The following is a 27,731-nucleotide window of genomic DNA, read 5'->3' on the forward strand; positions in this document are numbered from 1 at the left end:
TATTGTTATTGATACTACAACTGTTGTATTATTAATAGAAATAAATTGAGGGCAGTATTGCATGAATTTACTTTACAGGCGTTAAAGAAAATTACAATGTTTCAACTTACCCGGCCTCCCCTACCCTATCTTGAAGTTGGCATTCATTAACATAATAAATCATCTAGTATTTTTCAAATTAATATTCCTTCTCATGACATAAACAGCAATGTTTGATATTATCAGCTATACTAAACATTATGGCTGCAAATATAAATTGCATACTATTCAGAATTATAATTGGCAGTGGGCAACATTTTCTCTTTTTCCTTCATCGATGGCTATACAATAAAAGAAGGCAATATTTATTCATATTGCATCCTGTGTTTTTATCAAAGTGCAATGCACAGTTACTGTGTACATCTGAAAGAGACATGGTATCAATACATCACAACTTTTTTTTCAAATCCAGAATTAAATAAATACCTAAATAACCTGGAAAAAATGCGCTTAAATTGTGCGTTTTATACCACTCTAGCTAATGATATCTTTGGCTGGGTCTGTTTTGGGGAACTTGGAAAAATGTTTGCCCTTAAAAGAACAATATTGCCCTTATCTAAAGGCTAGGTGCAGTACTATTCTGTTCCTGGCAACATATTCACTGTTCCTCTCCAGAGCAGTCAATATTATATTCTCTCTGAAGCTCATCAATAGACTGTATGTTAAACTGATTAACCAGTTTACGGAATTTTGCAATCTCCATAGACTTTATACAAGGACTGTCAAGGTCCAATGAGTGAATACATTGAATGACATAGTTTACTTCTCTGTACATTTTGCATTCCATTTCTATATATCAAAATGAACTGCTTATCTTTGTGTTACGACCTTAGATGAAATGTCGTTTAGTTTTCTTATGAATTTTAGTTTGATATTTTATGCTATTATCAGTTAAAATGATATCGTTTTCCTCTTCTGATTATGATCACATTTTTACAAAGTGCCTTTCATATTTATTGGAAGCTTTATTGAGGTATGTAAATAAACAAAAAATACATTTATGCATTTCAGAAGTTTTATCATTTATAGTACTTCACAAAATATGGTATTAAACAAAAATATTCAGATATATTTGATTTTAGTTTGTTATTGCTTCTTAGGAAGGCATAAATTTGCAATGTTTAATAGAATTGATTGCTGTCTATTATGTTGGATTGAATTTTTTTTTCGTTTTCAAGCTTCTAAGTTGATTTATTGTAGTACTTCTGTGTATATATTCCTATTGAAATATCTGCAAATTTGATCTAAATCTATGCCATTATGGATAAAAAATAAATTATGTAATATTTGACTTTTATAGCAGGTTATTCGTACACCATACTTGTATTGTGATTATGATTCTTCCTTAGTCACACAAACAATGGACTGATAACATGCCATTTGAAATAATGTAACAGCTTTGATCAGTTAGTTTTGTTGGTGTAACTTTAAATTCATTAACCCGTTGTAGACTGAGCCTGCATGTATGTGGGGTGGAGTGTATGGAAAACGTGTGTTATACCAAAATCATACTGTCTCCAATGGGTTAAGAGGGAAATTTGAACATCCCAATATAACACTAGGGTCAAGTATAAAAGCTTTGTATGAGAGTTTATCAAGAGAAAATTATGAATTATTTACATTATTTTTGCAATATAATATAATCACTATTCCTAATTCCTAATACCTCGGTCACATTTACTCTACAGCAGCCATACGCCAAGCTGTAAACAAGCGTTTTATTCATTTTTAATCTAACCACCTATATGTAGCTGGTACAAAAAAATGTTCAAATGGCTGTTTTTTTCGACTCGCCGTATGGCCACCGTAGAGCAACTGTGATCGAGGTATAAATTGCTTTCAAAGATGTCATAATTTTAGGAAAAGTGCAAGTATGTAAATCACATTGGTACATCATTATATCTGTCTCTGAGAAAAAATATTTTCTTTGGGTTTTTTTCTTCAATTTGTATGAATAATACAAGTGGATATTGCAATATAGAGATGATGTATGAATGTAGTTGGATGTGGCCAGAGTAATAGACAGTATTTTTATTTGATTCTATAAGATATGAGGAGGTTGGATTTCATTTTAACTGTATGATATGAATAAGTGTTGCATTCATTCTGTTTCAGTTAGGATTAACTTTTTTTCTCTGAAAAATATTTGTGAAAGCATTGCAATTCATGGCTACTATGTGTATATTTATCATACCATAATACCTCTCTTTGTATTCTCTGGTGTATATTGTGGATATTGCATTCATTTTTTCATTATCCCAACTTTATTTGTATAAAGGGCATGTATCATAGTTAATCAAAACTGCAAATGTCAACAAAAATTATAATCTTTATTATATCATATTCAATCCATATAAAATCACATATTCAAAATAAGCATATGCAGTATTACTTACTCTACATATAAAGTCAACAGAAAAAATTGCATTATACCCACAAATTTATTATAGATGTACAAGTATTGATAAAAGTGGGAAGGGGTTGTTCCTGCCTTCTTAAGTGAAAAGGCAAACTATCGTCTTTCTTGAACAGAATCGGAGAGACCTTTTTTTCTTGTGCACATCATGGAAATGTGGCTTAGATTGAGGCACATCATTTTATATGTATAGACAAGTTCAGTATGACACAAAAGCCTGCTTAGTTGCTGTATATTTTTGACCCTTGTCACTGGAAAAAAAAAGTAATGAGTGATGATAGTAACAAAGAAGAGAGGTCGTTTCCTGATATAACTTTTGCATTCATATCACTTATAAGACCATTGATGAAATTCAGATATTGTTACATACCGTATCATTTCTGTCTCTGATCTAGGATTATATCATTCACATGATTAAAAATGAGCCTTACATTGTTATATTAAAAACACAATATCAAGAATTGGGGACAGGGTTTTAAGTAATTCTGATTTGAATATGTATTCTTGATGATTTTGGTAAACTCACCAAAATTTGTTTGAAATATACTGTGATTTTTCTTTCCAGTTTATTAATTGAAAGCTATAGCTCTATGCATGGACGAACAGAATGTGTTAGCTATTCGCATTGAAATCATATTCACCGTCAGTATCAGATAATAGAATAGTGATTGTTTCGTCTGATCAAACAATTCCTCTATGGTTTAATCATTAATGTGTGTTTTCACTGCTTTTTCTTCTTACACTTTTTGGATATGTGTTTAGATTGTGAACCGTTCTCCATTGTTTTTAAAGGATGAAAATTAAAGAGAATTTCTCAATACTTAAGTAATACTTAAGTAAAGTTGTATTGCTTGTATAAAACAAATATGTTTTCTTTCTTTCCCTGTCCATGGCATAAATGTTTATTCAATTTATTCACAATCAAACTTCAGTTATAAAAGAATGAAATGACGTAAAAATTGTACTTATCAATTTCATTTGTTCAAAATAGCCCAAAACATTTTGAACTTGTCATGACAGATATCTTTGTAACAAGAAATGCTTAAAAGAAAATGTGCACAAGCACCCCTCAGATGCAAATGGTTTAACATTCAATATGCTAGGTCAGTAATCTTTCTCTGTGTACATCTTTCTTTCTGTTTAGTTCCATCAGATATGTATATTTCCATTTTGGTATTGTAGAAAATTTTGCTACATGCAAGTAATTATAGTCATTTCATGGTATAGAGAAGGAAAGGGTTATTACAATATGGGATTTTTGCCCATTTCTGCTGTAAATATTTCTCTCTTGTTCATTGAATTCAAGCATGGTTAGGCACTGCTCTCTTTTAACGAGGTGCTCCGTGCTGAATGCGTATGATGATGAATATACAAACATATTACAATATTTGTACCGAACATTATGAGACGTAATTTCACAATAAAATGAAGATTGGAAACGAAGCACAATGTCATCTGCATTCTCAGTGTTGTTTTATTTGCCGTTTTGTAAAATTACTTTAATCAGCCTGTCGTACCACAAAAGTTTCATCACAAAAGTTGTTTGGCACTTTATTTTGGGGGCCGATTTGTGTATGATCGATTGTGAAAGGCCCACGATCAACTGCTAATTAAGTTTTATGTTACAAGCTACGAACCTTGATTATGTTCCGATTTTCAGCTAAGGGTGGAGGAATACACTTGCCTGTTGATCCATTTGAGATGAACATTATACTGCAAAAAATTAAATATTAGTGCTGGAAACCACAGGTGGTTGTGGGTGGAGGCTACCAGAGGCGCATCCAGGATCGACCAGTAGGGGCGCTGAGGGGGGGGGCTACCAAAAGATCACTCCACAAAATATTTCTTCAACTATAATTAGCTTGTAACCATTTCTCTCAAAGATCACTACTATTGACAATTTCAAACAAAATAAATTGCAGTTTCTTCGAACAGGAGTGATGCTGTTGAAAATCAATATATAAAAACCTAAAAGAGGGCGCTATTTTTGTCTTAACCAGTAACTGATCAAGTTTTTTTAATAAAAACCAATAAAAACAGAAAAAAAAAACGCAAATACCTTTAATTTTTTTTTTTTATCAATCATGGTTCAACTGAACACGATCATGACGTGGATCACGAGTGCACCTACATACAATTGGCTAGAAAAGGGGGAGTAGAAAGAAGAGGAAGGAAGGGGAGAGAACAAACATGTTCATAATGAAAAGTGTGTTTAAAATCGCGCTTTTAGCTTCTACTTCGCGTTCACATTACATTGGTAAATAGCGTATCATTCATTTTCATCAATTCCTACTAATAGTATATCCTTTTCGAATTATTATTTCCTTTTCGAATTATTATTTGCACTCGCGTTATTAGATCCCAAACAGTTCATATATTGTCGTTTATGAGGCGGGTAGCCATTCCGCGCGTTTCCGTTTTACACCCTGGCGAAGGCATTTTCCGGAAAAGAAGCCAAAAAGCGACTAGTGAAGAGTCTACACACGTCGCTGGGTTGCATGCAGCGTGCGACACAGGCGAGTCCACCACCGCATGCAATTTGCACAGTAACTCACAGTTACTGAGAGCACAGAGTTCCTCGGCACTTCATGTACAGAGAGAGCGGCAGTCAGGAGTGAAATCTGAACATGCTTTTGCAGTCGCGTTGTTTATGATAGTTTTTTTTTTTCTAAAAATAAATTATTAACTAAATGAATAGAATGACAGACAAAATCAAAATAAACAGATACTTATAATGGAAAGACAAATTTAAGTTTGATGGATTGATACACTTAGAAGCTGCCGAAAGATAGATATAGAAGACTGATAAATAGATATAGAGACAAGATAGACAGATAGATAGATAGAAATAGAGAGAGGGGTGGATAGATAGAAAGAGAGAGAAAGAGGGAGAGATGGATGGATAGATAGAGAGAGGGGGAGAGACAGAGAGATCGATATATAGAGGGAGAGGGGGAGAGAGAGAAATATAGATGTTGTAGATAGAAATATGGACGGACAAAAAAAGACAGACAGATGCTAGAGAAGGAGAGAGATAGAGAATTTGAGAGACAGATAGATAGATGTTAGATAGATAGAAAGATAAAGAATGAGAGAGACAGAGAATATAGACAAATTAACAGATAGATAGATAGATAGATAGAGAGAAATAGAGAAAGACAGACAGATGGATAGATAGATAGATAGATAGAGAGAGATATTAAATAGATAATTAAAGAATGAGAGAGACAGAGAAGATTATTAACAGATAGATAGATACTCTAGTTAAAAAAATAGATAAATAGATACAGAGAAATAGAGAAAGACAGACAGATGGATAGATAGATGGATAGAGAGATAGATAATTTGAGAGATAGATAGATGTCAGATAGATCAAGAATGAGAGAGTAGAGCGACAAATTAACAGATAGATACTGTAGTTACATAGGTAGGTAGAGAGAGAGAAATAAAAAAAGACAGACAGATGGATGGATAGAGAGATCGAGATAGAGAATTTGAGATAGATAGATGTTAGATAAAGAATGAGAGAGACAGAGAAGGTTATTAGATAGATAGATAGATAGATAGATACTGCAGTTACATAGATAGATAGACTCTATAGAGATAGAAATTGAGAGATAGATATATAGACAGATAGAGAGAAAGACAGACATCAGCAAATCGGTTAGGCAAATGATCAAGGCAAACATTCGTATTGAACCTGGAAAGTATAAGCTCAGCTGCGGATAACTTCGGTGCGGACTTTGGATCGCGCGCCCAGCTGATAATGTAAACAAACGTAGACGTAGACTCTTCACTAGTCGCTTTTTGGCTACTTTTCCGGAAAATGCCTTCGCCAGGGTGTAAAACGGAAACGCGCAGGCGGGTATAGGTCGATTAAAAAAAGTTAAGCTGACCTTCGCGTTCGCTCAATTACAAAGATACTCATCCTATTCCCGACTTGATGTGCTTCATAAAATGATCCGCTTTCAGTTCTATATAGATGAAAAATTGTTTTAAAATGTACTTAAAATTTAGTCTGGATGCCTACCCCCCCCCCTTAAGCGTGTGGGCCCTCCCCCACCCCATTAGACAAACTTGATCAGCCCCTGATTCCCCATCCCCCTCTCATTCTATCCATTACCATTCCTTTCTTTTTCTGATTCAAGTGTTGGTGCTGGTGCCACTGCTTTTTTTTACACCCTGACAAGAACTCAATCGTCATTACAATTATCAACAAGATACCAATCAATTACGCGTATTTTATTCTACACTTTGACCATTAGCACAATGATAGAAGCAATGAGTCATCCATCATTGTTGACTAAACTATGCCCTGTTAGTCCTTCAAGCATTGTGTGATCTTTGCTGACGTCATAATAGGTGGGCGTTGGCTACTGGGTTTGTTGTCTATACACTCAATATAACACTTAAATCATATCAGGAGAAGCACAGTTCTATCTCCCCCCCCCCCCCTCTCTCTCTCTTTTTTTTTGGGGGGGGGGCAGGGGTCCAAGCCTATTTTGACACGGTTGATCACTTCATTACATATTTGTCCAATTTTTTTTAAAGATGCCTATACAATAAATTATTTGATTGAAGCAATTAAATGAATTAATATTACGATCAAGATAATTACACAATTTTTTTTTTTTGGGGGGGTTGTTTCGTCTCATCTATTTTTTTTTAAAGCTCGTTTACTCAAAATGCGTTGAGAATTTAACGGAAAAAATATCAAGTAAGTTAAAGCAGCCCTCAGTATAAAACGAATCAAAATTTACATAGATATAATTATTGACTTGAAACGAAACGGATAATAGTTGTTTGCAGAACCGACAACTGTTCGCAAAAAAAAGATTGTTAGCAAAACTGGAAAGGGGCGTATTCAATGGAAGTAATATTGAAACACCGCACTGCGTATTTAATGAAGAAAGAAAAAAGAAAGAACGAACGAAAGGGGATAAATTTTGGATATGATTGGATTTGCTAAAATATAGCGAACTATCCAACTGAAAATAATATTTTTTATATATAAAAAGAATTTTAATTTACATCATTATTTTTCATGTATTTTATCAATTATTTGGTCTCATTCAAAGATAACGAAAGAATGTGGCCTACGTCCACAACATAATTGAATAATATAATAGCGGTCGTATAGGCCATTCATAAAAATGAAATAAAATATTCTAAATTTCTTCCTCTCCCTTCTCTTTCTTCCGTTTCTCCCACCCCTCCTTCTCCTCCTCCTCCATGTCCTCCTCATCTTTTCTATTCTTCTCAAACTTCATTTCGTTCCATTGGATGATGGATTTGTGTTTCTGTCTACTTTACATTTCACATTTCCTTTAATCCTAAACAGTTCAAAAAATGAACCTTGGACATGTTGGACTTTAGTAATTATTTCATTTCGGAAACAACTCTTCTGTCTGCTCCGCTCTCTGTGACAGCTCCTCTCTGACTTTAATTTATTCATTTATTCAAACTTTATATTTTTGACAATATATATCATAATAAATTATATGTTATCAAAGAATATATCTATATAGTAGATTTTTTAAGAGGAGAAGGAGTAATTTGTAAATATCAATAGTTTGTGGCGGGATACGCCTGACATGTGACATAGAATATAAACACAAATAGGGTACTCTCATTTGAAAAAAAATCGTGCACCTATAATGGGTTTTAATTGAATGTACCAGTATTTGAAAAAGATTGTTCATTATAGGCATATCACTGGTATGATAAACAATCATTTTCGGATACTGTAAAAGAATCAATCGCATATTGTGTAATAATGACTATGCCCCTTGGATAGGAAATAACATCTGACCATCGAAATCTTGTTGTGGTCGACCAATTTGACGTTTGGTAGGAAAATGTGGAAATACGTCAGTATCCGAATGGGTTAATACTAGATTTAATGTGTAACACAAATCGGAAGCAGAATAGATCAGACCATGAGGCTATTCTGTGTTAAATAATAGCTCTATGATCAGTCTATCATTCTCTTATTGCGTGATATACCATTAAGTCAGTTAAATGATGGAGAGAAAAAAAATGTTAATGACAAAGGAAAGAAGAAATGTTAATTGAAACTATTTTGATTGATGGATTGCTAATAAACTTCAAACCGTTGAATTAAATATTGCAAATACACACTAGGGGCCCGTTTCATAAAGAGTTACAACTGTTACGACATTACGGCAACTACCATGGGGGTAACCTTGATTATGATTGGCTGCTTAGCCATGTTGCCATGGTAGTTGCCATGCATGATGGCAAAGTTACAAAAGTTGTAACTCTTTATGAACACCCTTTAAATTTGCCCATTTGCCATGATTTTTATTCTACCTTCAATGACTTAAATTAAAGAAGGATGTATATGGGGATGTACGTGATCCTGACAACGTATTGAGTTATCAACGTATTTGTAGCTGTATCTGCAATGACACCACCAAGGGAGGGCAGGGGAGCACTCCCCCCCCCCATTAAAAAATGTATAGTATATGCTGTCATAAGAATCCTACTCAGTGGCGTACCGTGGGTCACGGCATTGGGGGGGGACCAGAAAAAAAATTATTCACTAAGTGAGCGCGCGAAGCGCGCCCGGTTTCCAGGTATACTGACCTAATAGAGACAGTGCCATTGAACGGATATGTCTCTCACTGGTCAAATAATGCGAGCGCGTAAAAAATATTTGATATTCAGACCTAAGAAGGGACATTATAATCAATCTTTTGTAATCATGATACGTACATGTCACGCAAAATAATGCGAGCGCGAAGCGCGAGCTGAAATTTTTTAAAATATTGACCCCCCCAAACAGGAAGATTTTAAGGACTATATTTTAGGAATCCATTAAGAGTATACACATATCTCCTTAGTCATCTAATGCGAGTGCCAATAAGCGCTTACTGATTTTGTTAACATTACATCTAAACAAGTTGCCATGCAGGCTTCCTTTTAAACAGAGAATTACGTTCAAATTACTCTTGATTGTCTACAAAACACTGAATAAACAGGCTCCACAGTATTTAAGTAACTGTTTGAATCTTTATACACCAACTAGAGCTCTTTCATGTAGGTCAGCCAGTGATCACCTTCGCCTCACATATCCATTAACTCATACATTGGCTAGTGACAGAAATTTTACGATGTCGGCTTCAAAATCCTGGAACGACCTGCCACTAATAATTAAACAGTCTCCATCATTAGCAAGCTTCAAAAAGTCATCAAACCTCATCTTTTTCGTATTTTGTAGTCATTGAAATATTACATTTAATTGATTCATTGTAAGCGCTTCATGCCTAATGGGAAAAGCGCAGTACAAATAATAATAATAATAATAATAATAATGCGCATAAAGCACTTGTAATTATGATTGACATACCCATCTAACTAACCAAATCTTGCGAGCGCGAAGCGCAGGCTGAAAATTTAGGAAATTCAGACCTGAAGAGGGGCCATTTTAAGGTTTGTTTGTAGGAATTCACGAAGACCATACGTAGTTCACTAACCAAATGATGCGAGCGCAAGGCGCGAGCTGAAAATGTTTGATATTCAGATTAGGAAAAGGGACATTTTAAGGACTGATTCATGGAGAGCAGACATATTTCACCAATCCACTACAGCGAACGTAAGCACGGACAGGAAATGTTTATATTAAGACCTTAAAATTGGGCAATCACTTTAAGTAGTCATGAAAAAGAAGCATACTATTGTACATAAAACAATAATAACTCGAAGTGCGAGGAAATATATTTGGCAGTTTGGTGTATATTCACTTGAAAATGGGAGGTTTTAGTATAACGGGATTATATATCTCGGTAAACAAACAATGCGAGCACCAGGAACAGTGAAGACATAGGCCCTGAGCAAATTAAGTTTCATAAAGTTCTGACAAAAAAAATTCTTATTTAATATAACATAACATAATTATGATATAATATAACATAATAATGAACAATAATGTCTTCTTTCCCACTACGTTTCTCTTTCTCCCTCTTTTTCTCCTTTTTTTTGTTTGGTCAGACGATTGGGGGGCACGTGCCCCCTATGCCCCCCGTAGTTACGCCACTGATCCTACTCAAGGTGTAAAGTGCTCCAAAACTACATTTTCACTCTTGAAATTCACTCTACCAAAAAAAAGCTGAAAATCTGACATTTTTAGCTCGCGCTTAATGCTCGCATCAATTATTTAGTGAGATGCTCATCCTGTCCATGCATGGTTACAATTTTTTTTAGAACGTCGAGTCCAGATATTATCTCAGGATATTAATTTTTTCAGCCCATGCTTCGCGCTCGCATCATTTATTTATTGGGTTCACGTATTGAGTCACTGCAAACAGTCCAGGTCCCTTTTCAAATCAGTAGGGCTTATATCAAAATATTATCTCACACTTCCCCTTTTTTTGACCGACCCCTAGTTTAAAAATCCTAATGCCACCATTGTGTATCTGATAAAATTGTATCATTGATTTGATGTGAAATACGAAGAAAAACAAGCTCAACTTACAACGGCTATCACATGGAGTATTTTGTTTGTTCATTTTTTTCATCCTCAAAAGGCACCCATTAATGTTGTTTGGGGAAAAGGAAATAAGTATTTAAAAAGAATATAACAATATCTCCATTTTTAGGTTTGAAAAACGATTTCCTTTTTTGTTGTTGAAAAAATACAGTAATGAAAAGGCGTTTATGCTGAGCGAAAGTATTTTTACAACTAATACACTATAAAAAAAGGTTATTTTCTGTTTTAACGCCATCTTTTACTTTATAAATTTTGATTGTGCCTCTCAAAAGGGGGATCCCTGGATCCGCCAGTGAACGATTATATTATTTTGGGTCCCATTATAATAGCGAAAATAATCAACTGGCTATATGAATGATGGAAGAAGTTATTCACGTATTGATTTTAACCTCGGTGTGTGGTGTTTTTCAATTGTCAATAGAGCTGCCTCGCGCCGAATATTGTACCACACAATGATGTAACGGTACTTCCCAACGAATCGTCCAATCAGAGCGCGATCGTCCTACGGATCGGAACATCCCCTAATCTATTTTTAGAGCATGACATCAAACTGTCAATATTGTTCGCGAGAGCGGTATAAAAAGGAAATTCAATCCTGTGCAGAAAGTATGGTACTCACACTGTTTGTGGGAAGAAAGTAATTCCGTTGTCATCATCTGCCGTTAGTTTTGACTGTGAAGATATAATGGAGTCTGCAAGGAAATTATTGCGAAGTGCTAGCCGGCGAATTCGTCGAGTTTCCAGAAATGTTGAGGAAACAGATTTAGGGGGGTCCTCGCCGAAGGAGGTGGACCCCAAAGCAGAGGCATCGACGTCCATGGTGACCACGGCTGAGTGTCCACTGGAGGCCGGTGAGCTTGCAGCTGCTGCTGTCAAACTGAGTGATTTGGATAGCTCAACTGAGGAAGTACGGGGCTCTGGTGATGGAAATGAAAAACAGGATTTTATTGATCAGCTTTTTATCAAACAACGCAGGTATGAATTAAAGAACTATGATCATTGAGCCAATGAGAGAAATAAACGAGAGAAGACTACAGCCCAGGCTACAGCTAGTTCAAAATAAACAGAAAATCAGTCTTTTTTGCATATGCATGCTCTAATTAGACTTTGTCCTGCTTTTGTGGCATCCCCTCCCATAATTAGAGGAGGGCTGAAAACAAAATCAGAATATGTGAAAAAAAACTCAAACAGTGGATTTTTTTCAGTCTATATATAGATTATAGTGTATACCCAACATCAATCTACTTCAGCTTCAAAACCCTATGTATGGCAGATATATTAAGAGGAAAGAATATGTAAATGAAAGAAAGAGGTCGAAACTAGTGTGAAGAGAGAGAAAGAAAGTGAATAAGGGCTGATTCTAAAGAGGTGTATCAAGGGGGGGGTGTAACGCCCGGGGGGCCAGTCAAATATATTGTTGTACACACGCATGACCATCAAAACACGTTTAAAGGGGTGTTTTGTCAGTTTTGGACGCGGGCCACGTGGGCACTTGTTAAGGGTATCAAAAACACTAAAAAAAAGGGGGTAGTTTTTAAAAAACTGGTCAATGATCAATTGCAGGGTCAAATGTATTTAGGGTATTTTATTAAGACTAGCCAAACATGAATCAGGTATGTTTTTTCCCAAGCTCTTTATCCCTGGAGTCAAACTATTTTGCACACAGAGAAAACAATACAGGTTGATCTAATCTAAAAACACCCCACCTGATCCCGGGATTTTGGTCCTACACCCTGAGGGGGGGGGGGGGGCAGTCAAATGTATTGCTGTACACACGCGTGGCCAAATTATTTCAAAACATCCCCTAAATGAAATGAGAATAAATTAATAATGAAATAAGTGCAACTTTATTAATAGAACACAGTAAATTAATAATTATTTTTGACAAAAAATATATTTTTTATTGTGTTCTTTAGGGAGCTGAACCATGAACTAAGACAGATTCAGAACAGTCATCGCCCAGTAAGCAAGGGTGATCAGAGACGAAACATTGATCGCTTCCTCCGACAACATCTCCATGGCGAAGTGTCGGACAGCACCAGTGAGGGTTCCAACGAGGGTACCAACCAGTCTCCAAGACGGAGGAGGCGGAATGGTATCGTTATGCAGGAGCTGGAAGGGTTGTCACGGCAACAGTCTGTCACCCAGCGTCTCCGTTGCCCGACATTTCGTCGTGATCTTGAGAACATGGTTCGCGGCGTTGTCGTAAGACAGGAGAGGGAGGTTGAGGCTGCTCTGAGGTTGCGTACAGCTGGTCTCCCTGGAAACAGGCCCCTCCCTCTTGCTGGTGAAGCAGGTGGAGTTGATACCAGGAGTTCTATCAGTGCGGTATCGTCAGTCTCCAGTGGACAGTCTCTCCTTCCATCAGTATCCATGTTAGGATTGAATGGTATTCCGGTAAGTAACTCTATTTTATGCAATGGCCATGTCCAGGATTAAAGAGAAATGCCAGTAGTTGCAGTAAACACTGATTTTGTGAGAAAGTCTGTAAAACCAGGCTTAATTGTCAGTATATCATTGAGGATCTAGATCTGGTTCAGTTACATTAACTGAACTTTGTGAAATCTTGAAATCTACGCTGAAAAATGTTCACACTGAAGATCACCAACACAGATAGGCACATGTGGGACAGTGTATTATTATTGCTGGAATAAAGACCCGACGGAAGAGACAGAATCCGCGCTTATTTTGCTTATTTCTCAGCAATTACACAATTTCTTCCAGAATTCTTTAGCACATATTTTTTATTCATACAAACAGACACTTGGGTGGTCATTATATCAGATTCTGTAAAAGTCATTTTGAGATTGTTACCAGAACTGGAATTTACCTTTAATATATTTTTCTTAAATGACAGACCGACTTCTTAAACCCTCCCCTTACATGCCATACCATCTTGAACAGTGTCAGAACAAAATGTGAAGGATATCATCAAATAAGCATCCCAATAAAAAGTTTATTTGAATAAAAGAAAGGAATTCCAACACGCATAACACTGAAAATATCATCAAAATCGGATGTAAAATAAGAAAGTTATGACATTGAAAGTTTTGCTTGATTTCACAAAACAGTTATATACACATCCTGATCGGTAAACAAAAGATATAGTGAGTGAGGAACATCAATGTGAGTATAACTGTTTTGTGAAAGATAGGCGAATCTTTAAAATGTCATAACTTTCTTATTTCATCTGATTTTGATGAAATTTTCAGCAATACGCTAGTTTGATTTTACTCTATTTTTTTTTTAATGAACATTTTTCTGGGGTGGACTTGACCTTTAAGAGTTAATGCCATATAAATGTCAATATCCTTGTTATGTGACAAACAATAGTAGCATCTGCTATGACTCATTGCTTGCGCAATACATAGTGTTTGTGTTGTAATCCAGCTAGTAATGCTAATGAGACAACACACCAAATGTTTGGCTAATTTATTTTAAGAAATGTGATTAGATTGACAATTTTAGCATGTTTTTGACAAGAACTATCCCATTCAAAAAAGTAAATAAGGACAATTAATATTTTTATGGACGAAATAGTCCAGTGCGAATGCTATTGGCTTATACGATGAGATCATGCATGTTGATCAGGAAAAATGTGAATAAATGTAGAAACCATGTCTTTCCTAATATGTCTTAGAGTATTAGGTCAACTGATATGATATGTCCCATCCATTTACTGGTATCAGTACATAAGTGAGCATACTTGTTGAAAAGGTTTGGACTTTGATACTAGTAGGAAATACTGAATGACTAAACACCCTTACAATGCCTGGAGAGGCTTATGCTGAATGGGGCCCTCGTCAAGGGTAGGAGGGTATCATACCTTTTTGGCAGATTCTCAAACTTATCCATATCTTTTACCACATATGTCTTTTAAAGCCAAAAGGTCTGTGATTAGTAACACATTTGTTGTTGTCCCAGAGAAGGGGTTGGGGTACTCTATCTTCCACCTCTCCCTTTCCCTTTTTCCTTCTGAATTTCTTCCTTTTATTTTTCTTTCATGTATTTTGCCTTCTTGGGTTTGATAATTAGCTTGCCCTCTGTTGAATGCTTGGTTTCTCTTTATCACTCCCCCTCTCTCTCAATCACATGTGTTTTACTCTTTGCCCCCCTTTAGCCCCGTTCTCTCTACTCGATTTCATTTTCTATTTTTCTCCTCAAACCCATTCTTAATTAGGTAATTATATCATAATTTGCCAGTGTATTTTGTTAGAGAAATGTGATATTTAGAATATTTGATATCTAAAAATTAAAAAACTCTATATATAAACTTGTCACGCTCAGATTGACCCCGCCCCCTCACCCCACAGAAATTTATCAGTAAAAGAGCAATGCTTAAACTGCTATAGCTCCTTTTAAAATGAAAATTAGAGGAGAGGAGTGGAGAATCACACGTGAATTACAAGTTAAGAACCCACTGCACTATTCGAATAAGAGTAGGGGGAAACCCCGGTGTAGTGGTCCACCTGCATTCCCCAACCAGTTATCAGGAGGAGAGACCTGCGGGTCACAGTTCTGTGTGCGCGCCCTTGTAGGCGACCCAGATTGGCTGGCTCCTCCAATGCGCCTTTGAATGTCTTTGACAGATATATGGCACTATACAAATGCTGTGCATCATCATCATCATCAAAATTTTCTTATGTTTCTCTTCAACAGGCTGCACCACCTCTTCCTCCATTTCCTGGCCAGCATCACATTCCAGCCCCGCCCCCACCCCCATCACAGCAACCCCAGCAACATCATCAACCACAGAATGCTACCATTCCACCACCACCACCACCTCAACCACAACAAGCCAACAGATGGCCCATGCCTACTGCACCTTGGTTGGTACAAAACAGGTAAGATTTAAAAACTCGACTTTGAGAACTCAAGATTTGTTATCTCGTTAATTAAATGCAAATTGAAGTGAAATGCTCTGTGACAGAGACACTTCATTTATCCTTGCCGACACATATTCTTTGTGAAAGTAACGTACGTAACATGCATGTAAATTATATTTCTCAATGAATTCCTAAATGTCATTAATTTTCCACATAGACAATAAGTACAGTTATACAAATAAGCAATCAAACTTAACCTCTCTGCCTGCCTTTCTAACAACTTGAGATGTCTGTCTTTGCAAAGATATCTTATTAAAGAAAATCCTGTACCTCACAAACAACCCAAGTAAACAGTGTTGGCAATTAATATTGAATGCACAGCGGCCACATACATGGTGCTATGCTAGGCATTCTACATGGAGGTGCTAATACGATATCTTTACAGAAGTCAAGTATACAAAAAAGGGTCAAATTCCAGTGCAAACCAATAAAGTAGGTTATTTCACCAATTACAGATCTTTGGGCAAAGTTGTAAAGGGCCTTTGGGTTTGTTTTTTCCAGTGTGAGTGGAACCCAGGGAACTCCCAGTCGGACCCAGGTCCTACAGCAGGTCCAGAGAGAGGCTGTGGTCTCCGAGATCAGTGAGTTAGTCCATCGTCAGCTGGTCCAAGAGACCCTAGAAAGTGATTTCAGAGGACGCTTAGAATTCTTGATGAGGGTAAGTGTCCATTCAGCCCTAGTAGTCCTGGAGGCCGTTTCATAAAGCTGTTCGTAAGTTAAGAGCGACTTTAAGAACGACTGGTGATCCTTTCTTATGCGCAAAACCAACGCTTATGAATATACCATTTGCCATAGAAAGGATCACCATTCGTTCTTAAAGTCACTCTTAACTTACGAACAGCTTTATGAAACACCCACCTGGGGTATTTTGTAATCCTGTCTGTCCTTGTTTGTGGATTGTGTTATCACAACAAAAATAGCAGGTTCCCATCAGTAATTTTCACTTGATCTATTTGTTCTATTTCATATGAATTAATTACATGCCAATTTGTGCATGAAACCATAATTTGTAAATCTATGAACAAATCTTCCCCACTCCTTCATTTACAAACAGACCACATTATGCCTTTGTATGCCATTTTATGAAAAATGACTACCAAATTCAGTAATTCTGAGATGTAATATGTATTTTTTTCTAGTTGGTCACTGTAAGACTTACTTGATTTTTACACAAATTAAGTTATTTATGTAAATTAACTTGCTATTTGTGTGGATCAGCTGATCAGTGTAATTATTCATCAATATCTCATTTTACGAATAGAAATTAATCTGATCATCTGGACTTACTGGTTTGAATCAGAGAACAGTTTCACGTGCGATCTGGGACGCTTCTTTAGCTTGCCTGAACTTGTGGGAAATCGTCGTTGCCGCTTGGTGGCGACACACAATTAATGTTATTGTCTTTGAGATGTCAAGGAATTTTTCAGATTTCAGGGCCCTGTTGTACAAAGAGTTACGATTGATCCGAACGATCGCAACTATGGACGGCCAGCAACGTCAACATCTATTATGCATGTTTGTTCAAAATATTTTCTAGCTGTGATGTATATTCATGCATTCCTTTTTTTCCTTGAAAATTCCCCTGCGCTTCTCTTTGCATGAAAAGGACATTGTGCAAATTTTTCGTAGAAAAAATTAGGACACTGATGGATTTCCATAGCGTTACGATTCATCGGATCAATCGTAACTCTTTGTACAACAGGGCCCAGGGTTGTAACTCTCATTTAAAGTTTATTTTACTTTTTTTTAGAATCGTTTGGAAACCATTGGACCTGAGTCTGGCGAACGGGTGATGAACTATCTCAACACAATCCCACAGAGTCAACATATCAGACGAAATGATTTCACTCATCTCGGAATTCACTCTCCTTCTACTCAGAGGGATGATGGACCATCCGGAGCCGTTGGGGGCGCTACAGTACCTGCTGCATTCGTAAGTAACGAACTCACTTTGAGATTGAGTGAGAGAGGGTACTTTGACAATGATGGTTATAATAGTGGCTTGATATATTTGTTGATTTTCTCCCTCTGAATTAGATGAAACTACCAGTTTAGAACCAATCATAAGGTAATGAAGTAGCAAATACAAATTCAAAACTAAGAAGATTTGAAGAAAAGCATCATTATGTAGAATTCTGACTGTATACAGACTCCTCTTTTTTAATTTTAGTTTAATTTTAATAATTTATCTTTGTGAACCATATCGTGTAAAATGAATCAAGCCCTCCTTGTATCTTTGGAACAACCGAATTAAACCAAAGTATTAAAAATAAGAGCAGCCATTATAAATCGTTTAAATTTGCTTGAATGATATTTCATTATTTTTTTCTTGTAAAAAACAAAATATTATCACAAGAATTATCTCAAACAACGGTTGGATAAAGTTAACATTTGAAAACAGTCAAACTGCTCTAGCACACTCTAGTGGTATGATTATGCCAGGATGCAAAGTGCAAACGTGTGCCAACTTTATCCAGGGAAGTGACTCATGGTTTACCAAAGATTTAGTTACAGTCGTTCAAACTATCATAGCCCCATCTGTTGTTGCATCACAAGAAGTGTGCTGCGTGGAAGGAAAGGACTGAAGAACATACCATACATCCAATCTGGTTCCACTGCAATGTTGCAGAAAAGGAAAACTTTGAAAAGAGAGGGGGGGGGCCAAATCATGGACTACTTTGATTGGAAGCCTAGCGCCATCTGTTGGTAAAGTCTTTACAGTTGTATGATGATTCACAATGTGTAATTGAAGTACAGTACTGTGAAAGAGCTCTCCATGTATGTAGGCCAATCATTCCTGCTTGAATCGCTCCATTCAAAGGCACTCAACCTTTCAACAATGCAGTGGACATGAAATAAAGGAACTAAATAAATGATTTTTAGTCAGCAACAAAAGTGCAGGCCTTTATGAATGGGTGAATTCATCCAACCATGTTTCAACTCATGGTCACTTTCAGAAAGGATATTTGTGTATCCTGCTAGAAACGCATTGACCTCAATCTCAATACCACCCATACATCTCTCCTTTCATGTGCATTTCCCTCTGTATTGCATGGCGCATTCATTAGTTGTGTTCTCATAGCCGGGCATGAATTTTAAATTTGGGTCATGGCTTTAACTTCATATATTATAACTTTTAAACATCATTAACTTTCTAGTTATAAGAGCACACATTTAGGTAAAAATTTTGTATTATATCTGTTTAGTACCTTCTTAAGCACATTTTTATAATGGAAAATGACAATCATGAGTTATAATAATAACACTCAAGTTTTAAATGTTTTCTTTGAAAATAAGATCAGGGTCCAGTTTCATAGGACTTGTTATAATAACAAATCTACAATCAGCCAATCAAAACAACGAATTTCAGTAGCTTTTAACTGTTATTGCAAATATGTTATTACTACAAGTTTTATGAAATGGGGGCCAGATCCATCTTGTTATCTTGGAGTCTGAATATCTCAAGCACATTTTTTTTAGTGAAAATGCCCCATCCAACAACACACTTGTAGGGTACAATAAGGAAGCTTACCAGGGCTTAAACAATAGCTGTAAAGCTCAATAGAGATTAAGCAGATAATTTCTCAAGCGTATTTGCCTCGAGTGTTTCCCCTAGAGGAAGAATTTAAATGTTTTATGCAACATTAAACCGGATTAGCGAGACGTATCCACCCAGAAACCTGCACATTTTTGTAGAGATCAAACATCAGTCTAATGTTTGAAACTTTGATGGTCTCGATTGGTAAAGCAAGTACCTACACCAAGGAGGTAATGACTTAAAACCAATATGTTGGGATGTTTGAATCTAGGATGGTCTTGTGTGAACACACCATGATGGAGAACTCAGAAAATATGACCTGTTTGGGTCCAGTGTGAGGTCATTTTGAGTTCAACTAGAAGGTCAGATTGTGGTTTGAATGTAATGGTCACCTCATCCTATATCCTCTAACCCTAGTAATATTACACTCTCTATGGACATGACCTGACCAATACAAATACACCCTATTCACATTCAAAAGTTGCACCTGTACTTAAAGTGATGAGCCAAGGATTAAGTTTCATCAAATTTTTTTTAATTTTTAGGTACTCTAGATTTCATACCATTTGAAAAAAATCATGACCTTATTTAATAAAGTCAAGAAATGAGGAAAAGAAAAAAAATCACATTTACAGTAAATTCAAAGCTTGCGGAGATAATTACAATGTTTTTAATATTGCTTGCAGTTTGAGTTTTACCCCAAAAAATGTTTTAAAAAAAGACAGAATGAAATGTTAAAACAATAACATGACTATGCCACATTTTTTTTATAAAAATTTCACTTTGGGAGAAAATGCTTTGGAGTATTTAACTGGTAAATGGTTAATTTCCTTTCTCTTTTAAGGTTTATAATTCATTTTGAGAAGGGAGATGGGAGTCACATTGGATGATGTCACAAAATGTAGCATTAGCTATCCTTGTTTACCCACTGCTAAAAAAATCTTTTCACTTTGAAATAAAAAAGAAAATCATCACTCAATATAGGCCTATATACAACCTAAAATGAATTGAATGGACAATTACAGTGAAGGTGTGGCATTTTCAAATCTTGGAATACTAGTAATAATAATATATAGCATTTATGAGCCGCTGATTTATCTAGTTTCCTATTCAATTGCGCACTATATATAACCCAGCTGTAGCTCCAGCTGCTAAAGGCGCTTGGTGCATTCAAGGAATGAAATCCTGCCGGTACCCATTCACCTCACCTGGGTTGAGTGCAGCACAATGTAGATAATTTTCTTGCTGAATGAATACGCGCCGTGGCTGAGATTAGTATTAGATAATTAATGATAGGCATTGACTCATGCGCAGTAATTGAAAACAACAGTAGTACCCATGCCATTGTGAAATCAATAACTCTTTATTATCAACCTGTTGACGACTGAACTTGGAGATAAATCTCATGGTTTGATACAGGTTTTCACATTTAAAGGCTTACGTCAGCATTTCCAAAGTGAAATTCAAATGGACAGAAGGGGTATGGAGAGAAATGATTTATAAGAATACAACCCATTAAATGACCGTGGTCGGCATGGTACATTGAATATGCTTTAGCTTTGCTCTCAAAAGGTAATGTCACTGTTTAAACTTGACATTGGCATTTTCAAGCGTAATGAGAAAATTTGTTTTCCTAATGGTAGGAAATGTACAATTAATTAGCACTGCATGAATGCTTTGGTCATACCAGTATAAAGCTGTGCGAATCCTTGGCAGGGTATATCAGAAATGGATTGGCTTTTGTGTAGGCCTGTACCGTTACAGGAGGTATATTTCATAAATTAGAAGTGGATTAATCACTTATGGAGACCAGTGACCTGTGCTAGCCATTTTAAAATGAATTAGATAGATTGGATAGATGATGCATGACTGTTTGAACCAGATGATGTACCGATGGTCATTCCTATAATGGTCACTCCGAAATAATGAAACAGAAATATCCCCAACACGTCACAAAACAAGTTTATTTAAAAAAAAAAATTGTCACACTGCAGAACTCTTGGATATTATGTACATGTACATGGTATGTTGATAACCATTTTGTTTATTCTATGTAAACAAAGTTACATTCTGAAAAAAACAAACAAACAAACAATGGTTTCATTAGAAAAAAAAAGTATGCTTGTAACAAATACAAAGTGATTGGATCATTGGCAGTTACACAGAAGATATCGGCATAACCTATCAGTTGCTCAATAATAATAATAATAAACAGTTCTTGTATAGCGCATATCACAATTATGAATAATGTCTCTATGCGCTTCCAAAGGACTTGCTCAACAAGAAATCTATTTAGAAAAAACACCAAACAAATTGGCATATCAAGTGTTACTTTCTTTGCATCGGTGGGAAGACATGAGAATCAAAATTTTCTTCTGCAGCTAAATTTGTTTAAAAAGGGTTTTGTTTTCTCGATAATGACTAATGCTGAATTCAAGAGTACTACCATAAAACAGTAATCACAAAAACATTTGGAAAGCTGACAATAGTAGGGTTATAGTAGGGGAACCGGGTCAGGTCAGATCCTTTTTACTCATTCTGGAGGACGCTTTTTAAAAAACTTTTCCCCTGTCTTCACACTCCCTTCCTCTCCATTTTTGTTCCCTCTTCTGTATGAAAAGATCTAAAATATGATTGCAGGTCAAGGTTTAGACCTTAAACTCCAGACTGCTGTACTTTCTTGACCATAAGCCAGACTAATGAACTGACCATGCCTCGGGGCGGTTTTTGTTGTTATTCTGTGGTTAAATGTAATTTCCATGTAGACAACGTGTTTCCTATTTGGATTAAACATAAAGGCATGTTATTAAGCACTTCTGTGGACAATAGTGCATTTTAAAGTACAACCAAAATTAGTTTTTATTGAACTCAATGAGTTCAGATTGTGAAGTTACTTGGTTCAGAAGAACAAAGAATTAAAAATAGTCTGTTATGCAATTTTGCTCTTTTTTGAAAATGTTATATGGGTATTTCAATACACAAACTTTCTTGGGAATAGCCAAGGATGTGTACTTCTGCAAGATTATACAATCATATACCCTACTGATAATGATATAGGCCTGCATGTATGTCATGTACTCTTGGGATAAAGAAGGAATTTTATTTCGTGAGAGGTTGTTTAGAATACCTCATTTTCTAATGGTTCATGTAATTTAATCCCTTAAAAATAACTCAATATTTTCTTGGTTAATGTTAATGATTAAAGAAGGTATAATGGTTAGGGAAGAGTATAATAAATTTGCCACATACACATATAGGCCTTCTGCATGGTTGAAGTAAATGGGCATTATGGATTACATAGAAATACATTCAAAATGTAAGATTGTAATTTACACGACTATTATCATAGCAGCTAGACCCAGTTTGAGAGGGGTAGGAAAATTAGTGAAGTAAAGAGAAGAAAACGGTTATAAAAAATTGTCTTTTTTTTCATAATTGCTCGGAATGGATTCATAAATTATAAGTGGAAATCTGTTAGAAAGGAAAAATGTGTGTAGGTAAAGTGGGGATCGATAGATAGATTGATTGATTGATTGATTGATAGACAGACAGACAGACAGATAGATAGATAGATAGATAGATAAATGGATGGATAGATAGATTTTTCTTTACAAAGCCATTTGACTAGAACATGATCATCAAAAACTCTTGTCTTGTTGTTGTTTTTGTTGTTTTTTTTACATTAGATGAGTATTAAATAGATGGATAGGTTGTTAGGGAAAGAAATAGCATTGTATTCTTTTTATCCACTATGTTGAGGACTGAAATGGAGTCTGAATCCTCTCATATCGCCCGTCCCCAATCATATTTGGCATGTTCGATCTAGACAGAGAAAAAGGCTGTGGTCAAGTTAACTGTGCCTACAGGGTAATGGAGAGGGTTATAAGGGGTGTCCATGTTACCCTCTTTGACCCACTTCACAATGGGAGGTTACAAGAAAAGAGGTACTCTCAGAACACCCAAACAGGTGAATGGGTGCTCTTCATTACCCCTGCTTCTTCACAACTTCAGTGTTGGAAGGAACTGTAAAAACAAAATCATGAAATGGAAGTTTGTTGATTTCCATTAGATTAGATAACCATTGGAATATACTACTTGTTTAGAAGTAAGATGTTAGAATCGTTCCATTCAGTTTAAATTTTACCTGCATTTCAGTACTGAATATGTTATTTCAATTCATGTATTAAACACAAAGCAACTAACATCACAAATGTGTAGATTTCTGCAAGATATTACAATATTTACTCTAACATCACATTACTAGTAATTCAAAATCAAATTATTTTGAAGTGGGTGGGGTTTTCTGCTGAATTAATCTTGGAAGGATTCTAAGAACAGTGTCAATATCAGTAAATCTCTTGCCTTTATGAGTTGGATAATTGTATTAATTTCACGTTTTATTTATTGATAGCCAATAACAGAGATTGTTACCTGACACCGTTCTGAAGTGTTTTATATCTGACACATAAACCCCACTATCATCATGACCATGATATAGAGAGAATTGTCATAGAGAAAATTAATTTCACATTTTTCAATCTAAAATGTTTTTTAAGGACAAGAAGGAAAATAGATTTTCATTAAAAGGATCAATCCCCCTATTTTTCACTCACAGTGACAGACTTCCAGTAAAATATTGTTGGTTGCTTGGGGATTCTAGTATGTGCATTACTACATAGCAGGAGTGGTAGAATACTTTGCACAAACAAATATGGGATGGCCTTTGCATGGGTTGTTTTGTACAAGTCCATTCTTTTGTTATCCATGCACCATGCAATTCAATGTATGGACGCATGTATCATAAATGGATGGACAATACTCATAAACACATCTGCGATTCCTGAATAATAGATAGTCCTAATAGCGTGACCCTGGATTGAATATGATGGGTGGTTTGAGAAACAGGTTGTGTATTTCACATGCAAAGGTCAGTTTGGAGATTGATGCAAAAAGGAAGCCTTGGTCTTTGTTGCTGCTAAGATTAATAATTGAATGTTCTGCCTATAATGATGAATATTGAGCTGCCTTTCAACATTTCTTTCTCTATGTTGATTATTTATGTATGGCAAAATGCATTGCAATCTTATTTATCGAGAATGCCACGTTCGGTTAATACAGACATTGAATTTGAATTTTGCAGTATGTTTATTCTTTATGAAATTATCAGCATTGTGATACATGAACTTGCAGACCCTTATCAACTACACAAAGATGTATTGCATTGTTTTATGAAAGTAGTTTTTCAATGATAAGTCACTTTATAATTCAGTAAATTCTGTTTAGTGGTTCAAGTTCAATAAACAGAATTTATAAACAGAATAAACAGAAACAACATTTTTACACTTTTACACTTAGTAGTTGACTTGAAGCAACTGATAGGTCAAGTCATATTTATTCTAGTCAGATTGGATCAGGAAATAGTCAAATATGACTAATTATAAACAGTTGCACCCAGCTAACCTTTGAGTCAAATTTAACCCATTGAATATGATTTGATTTTTGTGCATTTTTTTCCATACAGCTTATCCCATGTTTATTTGGGCATAGATCCTAAGGGTTAACTTCCTTATGCATTTACAGTACAACATAATAGTGACTAGTCGGATGAATGATCTATCAAATCTTTTCTATCTGTTTTTTGTTCTTCCTGCAGATCCATGAGATGGATAGTTTGAAATCCAAGATGTCTGAACTCCATGAGATGGTTAGGATGAGCATGGAGATGCAGCTTGATCTTCAAAGAGCCATCAGACAGGAGGTGGCTGCGGCACTTCATCAACAGAATGGTAAGTGTGGCCTTCGACAATCAGGGAGGCACTTCATCAACGATTGTCTGACAAGTTGACAGAACTTTCTTTGGCTTTGATTGGCTTAGAAGCACATGTCTCTGACTGTTAATTCGATGGTAATCGTTGGATAGTGACTTAATGCCTAGGGTTGGTCGGACATGGACACCAGTACCTCTGTCTGGGGAGGTATTCCATGTCACTGACTCTAAAGAAATTGTTGATATGGAAAATACCATACATGAGAATAAAAGACAGATGGCCTTGTGTTTCTAGAGGAATTGAAAGGTCACTTAATAATGTTCTGTTTCAAATCATTCTCGTATGTTTTCAGGTACTGCTGCTTCTCCTGCTGCCCCTGTCTCGGAGCCAGCCTCTGAGGGTAACTGCATCATCTGCCTTGATAAAGAAGTGGATGCAGTGCTCTACCAGTGTGGTCATATGTGTGTTTGCCTGACGTGTGGCCTTCGTCTCTCAACCATGGGTTCGCACTGTCCAATGTGCAGGGCACCTATAAGGGATGTCATCAGAGCTTACCGTTGTCAACGAACCTAGAGGTCTTTGTCATCAGGGTATGCCATTGTCAATGATTCAAGAGGTCTTTGCCATCTGACAGACTCTCAGCCTCCCTGCAGGATCTTCTGATATTGAAATGGTTGCCTTTACCTGAAGCATTGATAGTAGTTGCCTTTTACAAACCATGCAATTTGCAATATATAAATGTTTTCCTGTAATGCATTCAAGCATTCATCCTCATCTAGTCCCATTGCTCCAAGCAGTGTTATGGCTGATGTGATCATTGTCTTTTACCATAAACCCTTATTCTAACCACTCCATAGTTAAAGACAGTATTCTTGACAACATGAAACAAAGTTCTTTACAGTATATCCACATCCTTTCCTTTTCCTTACCCCAGTATCTTCAACAATCCCCATCATCTTTTACGATGAACCTTGTTTTAAAATGCAGAATGTCTATTTCTTGACCTCATTCCAAAAAGAGGTTCATTGTTTATCCCTACCCATTCCTTCCAGCACCATCTTCTACTCCCCCCTGCCTCTCATCACATTGACAGCATGCATTTACTTTGAACAATGGAGTGTAAGACATTCTCTCATTTGTTCTTGATTCATGTCAACCTTTGTTTCTTAGCAAATAATCTTAAATTCATTAATAAAGATAATGGTATGCAATGGCCTATGAATACAGAAAACAATCTAATCCAAGTAAATCTTCCATTCTTGAACCTCATTTGCATAATGGACACCTATTTACAGGAATTTTATGACACATTTCACCCAAAATGCAAGATGATGAATTTCTATTTTTGTATTTGTTTGATATGAACTTCAGACTGATTTTTTTTTTTGCAATATTTGATACAAAATTTAGGAAGGTATGTATATTCATTCAATAATGGGATGTTATTTTGTCATTAATTTCAATTTTATGCTGAACTTCTTTTGCAATATTTGATAGAGAATATTATCAAACCATATGTATGTGGCATTTACTGTATATACATAAGAGAATTATGTTTGGAATTGAAATTCATTTTGAATTGTTGTCCATATACATATTTTTTAAAGACCAAACTTATCTCAAGTATTCAACTTTTCATTTCTTTCATAGAAATATATCTCGTAATGTTTAATATTGTATGCATAAATCTACAGAAAGCAAACATGTCTTTATGTTAAGAGGGGTTTTGACATAAAGTTTTGATTGTTAAGTAAGAAAATTGCTTATGTTTGTTGAACGATTCTTTTAAAAGGATATGTGATAATGCTATGTAATTACTTATACAGTTTTACTCAATACCTGCAATATTAATGTGATAAATATTATTTAGATTTGGGCATTAAATGTATTTTAGTTGAAATTTGTATATGTAAATGAATATATTGTATTGTATATTGTATTATATTGAAAATAGTTTCATTGCACTAAAAACATTTCATTTTCTTACATAAGATATATGTTCATTAATTAGTCAATTATATCCAAGTTTTCATTGATCTGAACATATTAGATATTTTGCTTTTACAATATATTCCTCAAGAACCTGTATTTCAGAAAATTATATGATGTAAATGGGTGATCATCCAGAAAATAATGGCATATGATATACACCCGGCCAACTATATTTGTATGAAAGTATAATAAAATACCTAATTCCAAACTTTGAAAAATTGTTGTCCTGTAATTTTATCAACAATAAGTTTTGTTCAAAATGCTTGAATTAGATTCCTTAAGAACAGTAACAAAAGAATGTTCATGAGCTAGAACATGTTCTAGCCAGATTTTAATAAAGCAAACTAAAAAAAAATACAAAGGGAATAAGCTCACAGAAGTATGAATTATGAAAGGTTTTTTTGACCAGGATGAAACATAAATTACATATTAACAGTGCACCCAATTCCGCTCTCATGAATAGTTTTGCACTAGTTTTGGGAAAAATGGAATGAAGGGAGAAAAAAGAAGGGGAAATGAAAGATAATGAAGTGAATATACACGATATATTAATATAACCTGTATTCAGGTCTAAGAGACA

At 35.5% G+C, this 27,731-nt stretch overlaps 1 protein-coding gene across 1 annotated transcript; it reads left to right on the forward strand.

Moving 5' to 3' along the window:
• Window positions 1–11,521: 11,521 nt before the first annotated feature.
• LOC121424951 lies at window positions 11,522–27,361 on the forward strand. The gene is made up of 7 exons (XM_041620852.1): window positions 11,522–11,942; window positions 12,884–13,364; window positions 15,627–15,811; window positions 16,355–16,511; window positions 17,604–17,786; window positions 25,045–25,177; window positions 25,512–27,361. The coding sequence occupies exons 1-7, from the start codon at window positions 11,653–11,655 to the stop codon at window positions 25,730–25,732; spliced, it is 1,650 nt and encodes a 549-aa protein (XP_041476786.1). The 5' UTR covers window positions 11,522–11,652; the 3' UTR covers window positions 25,733–27,361.
• Window positions 27,362–27,731: the final 370 nt, after the last annotated feature.

The sequence above is a fragment of the Lytechinus variegatus genome, chromosome 12 (genome assembly GCF_018143015.1).
Source record: "Lytechinus variegatus isolate NC3 chromosome 12, Lvar_3.0, whole genome shotgun sequence".
NCBI lineage: Eukaryota > Metazoa > Echinodermata > Echinoidea > Temnopleuroida > Toxopneustidae > Lytechinus > Lytechinus variegatus.

Coding starts and splice junctions, on each gene's coding strand:
- LOC121424951 (XM_041620852.1), top strand. CDS start 11,653: ATGGAGTCTGCAAGGAAATTATTGCGAAGTGCTAGCCGGCGAATTCGT. Junction 13,365..15,626: donor TAGGATTGAATGGTATTCCG/GTAAGTAACTCT, acceptor TCTCTTCAACAG/GCTGCACCACCTCTTCCTCC. Junction 15,812..16,354: donor CCTTGGTTGGTACAAAACAG/GTAAGATTTAAA, acceptor TGTTTTTTCCAG/TGTGAGTGGAACCCAGGGAA.